The sequence below is a fragment of the Petaurus breviceps genome, unplaced genomic scaffold, assembly GCF_028583685.1.
Source record: "Petaurus breviceps papuanus isolate PSGF00001 unplaced genomic scaffold, PetGlider_PUasm1.0 178, whole genome shotgun sequence".
Lineage (NCBI taxonomy): Eukaryota > Metazoa > Chordata > Mammalia > Diprotodontia > Petauridae > Petaurus > Petaurus breviceps.
In genome coordinates, this window is record NW_027185777.1 from 10,234,660 (window position 1) to 10,244,605 (window position 9,946).

General features: G+C 32.8%; 1 protein-coding gene across 1 annotated transcript in view; it reads left to right on the top strand.

The window, feature by feature from the left end:
* Nucleotides 1–9,530, top strand: part of ARL5B (ARF like GTPase 5B) — a 41,610-nt gene extending 32,080 nt beyond the window's left edge. Inside the window, exons 5-6 of the mRNA XM_069086268.1 lie at nucleotides 772–923; nucleotides 2,991–9,530. Of these exons, the coding sequence (XP_068942369.1) occupies nucleotides 772–923; nucleotides 2,991–3,039 (201 nt within the window). The 3' untranslated portion in view covers nucleotides 3,040–9,530. The remainder of the gene's footprint in view (nucleotides 1–771; nucleotides 924–2,990) is intronic.
* The last annotated feature ends 416 nt before the right edge of the window (nucleotides 9,531–9,946 follow it).

Below are 9,946 nucleotides of genomic sequence, written 5' to 3' on the forward strand. Positions count from 1 at the left end.
GTCACACGACTAGTTTTTTGTATTAAGTGTCTGAGGTCAAATTTGAACTCAGGTCCTCCTGACTCCAGGGCCAGTGTTCTATTCACTGCGCCACCTAGCCGACCCAAGATTTTCATTTTTAAGGAAAAATATTTGAAACATATTTAATGCCCCCAGATGGTTTACTAATTTATAGTTGAGAATTTTATTTTGTCTCCACAAGTTAGTTTGTCTTCCTTATCAGTAGTTACACACAGTGAAATAGATTATGTATTTCTTTCTGAGTAAGGCAGTATTCTAAGATATATGATTAAAACCAGAATTGTATGCTATCTAGAAAGCTGTCTTTTGAACTGATCTTTTTAAACTTCAAAGTAATTGGCCAAATGTTTGACCATACATTATTAATTCTAGTGTAAGTAATTACACTTATGTTTTAGTGTTGTCATTGAACTTTGACACATTGGAAGACTCTACATATGCAAAATGAATTTAATGCATTTTCTACCCATTATTAACTCAGAACATCTTTAAAATGAAGCTTAGTTATTTGGTAAAACTTATTTTGGCTACAGTAAATTTTTAAAAATTGAACGTTAATACTTGATAATTTTAAAATAGAATAAATTCTTTATAACTGAAAAGATTCTGTGTTATTTTGTCTTTTTATTAGTCCATTGCACAGTACTCTGCAAACATAGGGGCTTATTATAAATGTTTATCAAATCCCGTTTCAGTTCTTAGATGTTCTTAATTGTTACATTTCAAATATCAGAAATATTTTTATTGTAGGATTTACGGAAGGCTGCTGTTCTCATCTTTGCAAATAAGCAAGATATGAAAGGGTGTATGACAGCAGCTGAAATCTCTAAATACCTCACCCTTAGTTCTATTAAGGATCATCCATGGCATATTCAGTCTTGCTGTGCTTTAACAGGAGAAGGGTAAGCATTACTGCCTTGTAGATAGACCTGACTAGATAGTACTATATTTTACTTTCTCATTTCTCCTTAAATTTTCAGGTCATTCTTTTCTCTACTGATCTTATTCCTTTTATTTCTCTGTGTATAGATTATTTTTATATTTTCTCAAATATTCTTATTAAACAATTTAATGAGGGTTTTTTTGTAGTTCTTGGCATAAATATTCCCATCTTTAGAAAAATCTTTTTTTAGATTTATCAGTGAAACAGGTTTGAAACAGTTGTCATCTGTATAGTTAACCCTTTATATTATAAAACTTTGTCAGCTGTCCAAATAATCCTCAAATTAATAATAATACTATGCTAGGTTAATATTTAATTGATAATTGACAAATCTGTGTGTATATATCTTTCTTTAAAGTTTATGAAGAATGTTACATAGATTACTCCATATGAGCCTCCTTAGGAACTCTATGAAGTAGGTGCTATAGGCATTATTAATCCCATTTTACACAAGAAACCAAAGCTTAGAAAGGTTAACTGACTTGCTGACCTCTTTAACATGTAAGTTATATATTTGTTTTTGCTCTTTTATTTAATTTGTATTATTTTTATTCTGGAAGAAGATGAGGGAGAGAGTATCATATCAGTGTGCTTTCCTGTGGGTTTGTCAGGCTGGCTGTAGCCTAAGATTGAGCATTCTTTATCATTCTTTCAGATTTACTTTATGCTGTACTGTTTGTCTGTTTATTTGGGATGGAAAGGAGAAGAACCTAGGTCCCAGTTGTGACTTTCCTACTGTCTGTATAACATGGCATCTCTCTGGATTTTTATTTCCTCATCAGCAAGGCAAAAGTATTGAATTAGACGGTTTCTAAAGTCCCTTCTAGTTCTAGAATCCTCTGGTTTTTAATCATCATTAAAAGTTGACTTTGGATTATAGAAATAATAATAATGAAATCAGCAGACTTCATAATTACATTAGTAATTATATTGTTAACTGACAAAATACTTGACATCATTAAAACACTGTTTTCACAATGCCTTATCATCCTCCTTCCATAGGGACCTGTCTTTGATACACTACAAGTTGTCTTGAGTCAGTCTGACTGTGCCGATATGGTATAGAGCAGTTGATTCCAAGTTCTTTCCAGTCCAGAGGGCCAGGAAGCCATGTCAGTCCCACAAAGTAGCTTTATTTCTTCCAAACTGGAATTGGAAATGAGCTGCGACCCTTCTGAACTTTATTAAAACTGCATCTTTTAGATTCTGCCATAATAATTACTCACTTTCTACATCTTCCTTTTTTTTGGTGGGGTAGGGCCTCTGATTTATTCCAGCTCTATGCCTTACAGTCTTAGAGTTGCCCAAGTCCCTTGAATGACCCTGAATATCAGAGACAGCTGTCGTCTCTGTGGGTAACAGCACTGGACACGGAGTCAGGGAGACCCAGGTTCAAGTCTTATCTCAGGTCATAGCTGTCTGACTCTGGATAAGCCCCTTAAACCTCTCCTAGCCTCAGTTTCTTCATTTGTAAGATGGGGATAATAATAGCACCTGTCTCAATAGGGTTGTTAGGAGGATCAAATGAAACAGTGTGTAAAGTTCTTTACGGACCTTAAAGCACTATATAAATCCTAGTTTTTACTGTTATCATTACTGTAGATAATAAGATAATAATATTAATAGTTTAAAATGAGACTCAGAAGTTAAGTGATTTGCCTATGTCTGAACAACTAATAAGTATCAGACCAATCTCAACGCTAGCATAGCTGACTTTCCTATATAGGTTTGAATTTGTTGAGAAAACTGTTCGTCAGGCTCTTCTGTCTTCTGTTTTTGAAGATAAAACTGAAGGAAATCTCTCACCAAGTGGAACTAATAAAATCACATGATTTTGTTGAAATGAATCTTTTGCTTTGATATTCTTTCTTTTTTTTTACATTTCTTACATATGGATATCAAAATGTTGTAATACGGCTATGGTATCAATATTGGATAAAAACTGTAAAAAAAATCAGAGTTCAGTTTTTAAGTATAAAACTTTATTTTTCAAAGTAGTTACATTGTTATTTCTGGTTGTTTTCAGGTTATGCCAAGGTCTAGAATGGATGACTTCCCGAATTGGTGTGAGCTAACTTTTTGTTCAAGAAGGACTGCTTCTATTTATTCTGTGGACATGAACATATTTCTTGGTACTTTTGGCTGCTTAGGCAGCGGCATGTTTAATTTATAACAACACAAACCTCTATGAGCAACACTTGAATCAAGTGCAGCCGAACTGGAAAATAAAACTTTTCTTAACATTTTAAAAATGCACTAATCCTCAGTTGGATGAACGTAATGTGTCTGTGTTGCAGCAACAAAGTTCTCCTGACTACTTATCCTAATGCATTCAAGGATGGCCTTGCCAGAAATGTTTGTCATAATGTTTTATACTTTCTGTAATATTGAAAACATACTATTTATCTGAACCTAACATGCCCAGTTCTTTTCATTTATTAATTTTTAGGCAAATGTTGATCTGGAAGAGCACTAGAAATCACAGATGAATGTTTGCAGATTTTGGGAGGTCTAAAGATTATGTCCTTTTTTATATTATCCATCTTTTGTGCACAGAATTTTAACCCAATGAAAAATGTGTATGAGTGATATCTGGAATCCTAAAAGTTGTGACAGTTTACCTACCAATGGGTAAATGTCCTCACCTCAGTGCATGTCATAGAAGAATTTGTTAAATTCTTAGTATGGCTTTTTAAGGTTTCATGTTCCTTGTTCTTGGCCTATAGAATTATGATTAATTTTCTATCTGTATGACTTGGGGAAAGAGTATATATGTGATCTTATGGTTGGCCAAAAAACTGAATCAGGATGAAAGATTATTTGAGAGTGAAGGTTTGATATAAAGTTTGGCAGCTCTTTCTGACATTTTATGTATAAATGCCACATTAATTAGCACACATTTGTATAGGAAGTCATGAAAGCATACCAGCACTAAATTAAAACAGGTCACTTTAAAACATGTTTCACTCTCAGAGACAGCCATGTAAACAGCAACATTTTCCAGTGTTCATTGTATAAAGGGCAGCAACACAGCTCTAAATTGTATAATCTGGGCAATAGTAAAGCCTAAGTGAATAAATAGACCATTTCATAATTGATCATGTATGAAGTGTGTATGTCTCCAATAATATATCTACCACCAGCAGTTCATTACATGGAAAGTATGTGGCTTTTAAAAAAACCTGTTTTTATTAAAATAGGTTTGAAACAATTGCCATGTAGGTAGTTGGCCTTTATATTTTAAAGCCTTACTTTCTACTATCCAAATTCTAGGCAGCTGCTGAAATTAATGCAAGTGTTCATCAGATTGCTTTTAGATTCAAAGTTAATATGATAACATTTATTAATCACATAATGTTTAAAAATAATGAAAAAAAGTAACACCCCATCAGTTGTCTGCTTTATTAAAGAGTGATAAAAATGAAAAGTTTTCAAGAAGTAGGTATCTATTTTGAAAATGACACCAAACACTAAGTTGAGGAGGAAGAATATAGAATTTCAGTGTTACCTTTTTTCAAGTTATTTTTGCTCAGCTAAAAAGGCCAAAATACATACTTTTATTATTAAAGAACACCACTTTAATTCATCAGTATTTAATTTATTTGGGTAAAAAAAAGATTCAGTATTCATAAGAATAGTAGAATGAATATTCAGAACTGATCTCTTAAATTTAAAATCTTCATTAGAACATTTAAGCCAGTTATTCTTTATTATTGTTTTTAGTTGTCATGGCTTTCTTGTACTTTAGTTAAACTGTATTTAGTAATGCTTTTATTGATTTCCATTTGGTGACAGCATACATCAGAACTGAAAATGTTCAATGTGAAGGTTTTCACCTTTTTGGAATCAATTTTTATTTTCATCTGATATCTAGTTTTCTAATTTGTGTGTTTTGAACCTTGTTCTTAGAGTTTTATGCTTAGTAGTGGGAAAAATGATTTTTAGCATAATCAAAACCATAAGAGGGAAGGAAAAGCAAACAAACTGATATGCATGCTTATGGGGTAAAATTGTAAATACCATTTCAGCAAAAGCACACCATGCCTGCGGTTATTTTCTACTTTGGTTACACTATTTATCTTTAAGTAAACAGTGGGGGAAAAAAAGTTTTTAAAAAAAACTTTACAGCATATTCAGTGCACCGATATCTATCCTTAAATGAAAAGTTGGTATACTTATTGCCTAAGAGATGATTGGCTGGCTTAATTTTCTGTCACTGTAAGATTTTAAAATTTTATCAACATCACATTAAAATGTTTAAAATAGTTTATTATATTTTGGTGAATATCCGCCCGTACAAAGTTATCATTTCTTTAGAAATACAATGTAGCTTTTATTTCCTAGATTCTCTTTTAAAATGTTATGTTTGGGACTGAGAATTATTTCATGTTGATGAGGTATTGAAAATGACAATTCTGTTAAGATTCCATGTCAACCTTTGGCAAAAGTTCAACTGTGAAATTATTCAAAACTTCACAAAGTATTTTAAAATTTAAATTAAATATTTTATTTCACAGTAATGTAAAATTTAGTTATCCTTTACTCCAAGAGAATGTTTTGGCACAAAAGTGTAGTAAGCATACCATTCATTGTAATTTATCATTAGTCTTTAGCATTTTATTATGCTCTGGTATAATAACAAAGATGTGTCTTCATAATTGCTTAGTGCCTTGGCTCATATTTTGGTCAAATCACATTTTGAAAGAAAAACAAATTTGAAGATTGATAGCCAACATTATGCTTTTTAGAGGTTGTTCAGAGAAAAAAAATTTGGAGTTAGCTTAACTCCCATTAAACTAATAAATGAACTGATTTGAGTTTTACATCCCTTTAGTACTCTTCCTGTATTACTCTAATGACACTTCTTACAAGCAGTGGAAAAGGAAATTGAGAATCTCATGAAATCAGTGTGTTTAGTTTACTTACATTTTGTTTTTAGGTAGAGGATGAAGAAATAAAATCCTGACCACAGATTCATATATGCTATTATAAATAATAAGTTAAACTTTCCTATACTTTTGAAGACTGGGTTGGGATTTTTTTTTTTTGTAAGTCACATTTTCTATATACCAATTCCTAACAAAGGAAGGTCATATGAGGAGTCTTTTAGCAATTAACCACCATTCTAACTGGTGGAAAAACATATTTGATCCCTTTGTGTCGTCATAGGGCATAGTTTGCATTCCAAAATGTAACAACTCCTTTTATAACCAAAATTAAAACACTCTTTAGTAATATGTACATTATAATTTTGACCTCTTGAATTGTTTATGACTAGTGTAATAATACTTTTCTTTTCGTGTTTATTTGTGAGAAGGTAAGATTAGTGAGAATGATCTTCCTATGCATTGACTGTTCTTGTGAGAAAGTCTACTGGTCCCCTGTGATTGACTACATTACTGAAAGTGTCTTGAAAACAATGACTTTAGCTCACAGCCTTTTTAGTTGAACATAGTACATTTTTCTAAATCTGTAATGCAAAGAGAAATTGGTTTGTTTCCTATGGAAACAGAGCCTTGCATGAAATAGCTTTAGGCTCTTAGAATATTGATGAGAACAATAAAACCTTTTTGGATCATACACAGAACTTTCACTGAGTTCCATTCTTTTGAAATGAGGATCCTAATATGAAGTACACAAAATTCACTGATGGTGATTTCTAGGCAGTTTTGGGATGTTTATAGAAGTACATTTAAAGTCTCTAACTCTTGACTGTATGTGAAGTGTGTGTGTAGTAGGAAAAACTGGACTCATGCCTGTGAGTTGTTATCGTTCATTGGCATTTACCTTGTGAAGCATGACTACATGAGGCTGAGTTGCACAGTACATCTAGAAATGTTCAAATTTTAGCCTTAATTTTTATCCACTTTTAAAGTGCCCTTCAAAATGTTCTTAGAGGCAAGAATATTTACAAGCTTACTTGAAGATGCAGATGTGTTTTAAGACCAGATACTGATGTAGCAGGGGAGAAATGTTACATGAAATGCAACTGACTTCTCTGCTGATTTATTCAAAGCCCCTTGTCCTTTGATCTCATCTGGGATTTGCTTGTAATAGATGAAGCAAGCATGAGATATTCAGTTGATATTCACTGTGTAATGTACATGTGTGTGATTTTCATCTCAGCTGAACAAAATCATTACATTGTTTAAAAAAGATTTCAAAACCGTTGGTAAAGCAGCAATGTTATTTACTAGTACTATGCAGGAATTTAACTTTTCTCGAGTGTTTCCTTATTGGAATGCAAGTGGTACAAATGTACTTTGAAAAGTATGGGTGCTAACCCCAAATGCCATCCTGTTTGGCTTTTGCCAACTTGTAAGAATTTCAGCATGGGTGTAAAACCAATATTTTAAATTTGAGATTATGAGTCTTACACTGAGGTATTTCATATTTAGAAGTTTTTCTAATGGTGTCCCTCTTGTCTCCATCTGCTTATTATGAAGACTTACCCCATTTTATGCTTGCATACTAATTTTAAGCACCTAATGTTTCCAGAGGTAGTATTCTCTTAGAGTGCTCAGGACTATGAATTAGTTACATAGGATAAAACTGAAGAACATAACAACTGTTAAAGTAATCTGAGTAAAAATAATGTTACACAGAAGTAGAAACAACTGTCTAGGCATATGGCAAAAGGTATAAAATGCTAAGTTGACATTTGAAGATTTAAAGTATCTGGAAACAGATTAAATTATGTTAAAATTAACACTGTGTATTTTAAACAATACAAAGGTAAAGTGTAAGCTTTCATAGAAGGATCAAAGGGTGTCTTAAAAATTTTTGTTTATGGAAGTAATGAATTCCTCCCTTTTGAGGCACTTAAAATTTCTGAGAAGCACAATCTCTTCGTTCAGGACAAAGTAGCCCTAAATGAAATGTCTCTTTCTGCATGGCAAAATGACAGTAAAAAGCAAGTGTTTAATGATTTAGCAGCATAGTCACACCAAGGGGCGTCCTGTGCATTTTTGTCAGAAAACTGCATGCTCTAATAGATGTAGACTGAAACAGTGTTCTCTGCTCATCTCTTGAAATAGAACGTGTTCTGGGAGCAAATGGAAGTCACAAGAATTTTTAATGTATGATCTTGTAGGATTTTGAATCATAAATTTACCTCATTAATCACCAAGTGGTGCTTTGATCAAGTTGTGGCATATCATGATGTGAATTTTGTGATGTTTGTTTTTAAAACTGTTTGAAAAAGTACAACTTTTAAATTGAGAGAGCATACCTTTTTATAAAAAAAATTGTGTGTGCAAATAGCTAAGTTTACATATAGGTCAATTTTAGATAAGATAGGAAATGCTCAGTGATATTTAGTGAATTGAATAAACAGATTTCAAGGATAGGACAAATGATAAAGCTTGGTTCCTTCCATATTATAATGTATTTCCCCCGTGTTTGTGAGGAGGTGTCAAATGAGTATCAATTTATCTCCATTCCCACAAAGCTCATTTGTTTATTTGAGTTCTTTTTAAAAAATTAATTTATCTAAAGCTGCTCTTAAATGCAGGGAATATGAATCCCCCCTCATATGTTCTCTTGGAGTAAACTATTCAGTACAGGTGTAGTGATTGAGTTTTTTTATTTGATAAAAATATTTAACTGCTGCTATTTCATTCAAAGGATAAACAATTATGGTTGTGATTTTTAAGCTTATGTAGTAGCTAAGATAGAATTTTCCATCTGCAACAATTTCATGGAGCATTTTTTTTTTCCCAGAACTATCCATAAAGCAAAGATAGCCTTGCCCCAACATTTATTCCAATCAGGTTTGATGTAATTATATTTGCACATTGCCATCTTGACATAAATGGGTGCTTTAGAGTTAAAGTGAGAGCAGCTGGCTCTGTATACAGCTTGCTATTTGCCTTAGAATGTAAAACCATTTCAGATATTTATGTTTTATATTTGTATACATTTCTTAAGATTTAAAAAGTGAACAGTTGTCATCCACCAAGCATCAGATTTCTCTAAAAACTATAATGTCTCTTCTGATCAACTTACTTGGTTAGAAAATGGTGCTAATGAGGCCAAAGTCATGGTTTGGATCCCTTTGTGGGCCACTTAATTTTGCACAAAAAAAAAAATGTTCCACAGCAACAGACTCTGCCCTTGACCCCAACCAGCTGACTCATAGCTATGTGCCATTATTCATAATAGGAATTAAGAATATGTGAATGATTCAATGCAAAGCTTTTGCCACTACTAGAGTAACAAATCCAAAGCATATTCTGGCTTAAGGAGCATTTATCTCCATATTTATAAGATAGCAAAATGTCTGAAAAATTCAGCTGCATTCCCATATGGGAGAAGCTTAGGTTGGGGAGGCATGGCAGGGTTCTGTCTGATGAAAGAGAATGGTTTTTCTTTCTGCTGTTGTATTGTAGTGGATTGTTTGCATGACTACTTAACCCAACTAAAGGGATGCTGTTTGCTCTGGAATGTCCCATCTTTTTTTCAAACAGGTTTTAGCTTCTTTGCAATCACAGTGCAATATCGTGTACTATTCATGTGTTTTCAGTCAACGGTTTATTTTTGTCATAATAAATAATTACTTTTTCAATATGAAGTGTCATTGTATTCGTTTCTTACATTGATAAAACTGAGGAAAATTTAAATTCATCTGTATACACCTATTAAAAAATGAAACATGTTTCTTAAACTTGATAGTCTAATTGTGTAGGGAATAATATTAATTAGTTTCCTCCATTTAGAGTTCAGTTTTTTCAAATTCCCCAGAACATCCTAACTTCCATTTGTAGCTGCTTTCTTAATGGCATAGTGACTGGGGAAGGTCTTTTTATCACCACATTAGGGGCAGCAGAACAGATGTATTTTGGGAAACACTTACTTGGTGCAGTCCTCTTCAGGCCTTTACTATGCAGTCCATGTTCAGCTGTTTATTTCCATCTGAATTTCCTCCTTCCATTCCATCCCTTCCCCCTCCCTCCGCCCACAACAGATTTTTTTTAGGATTAT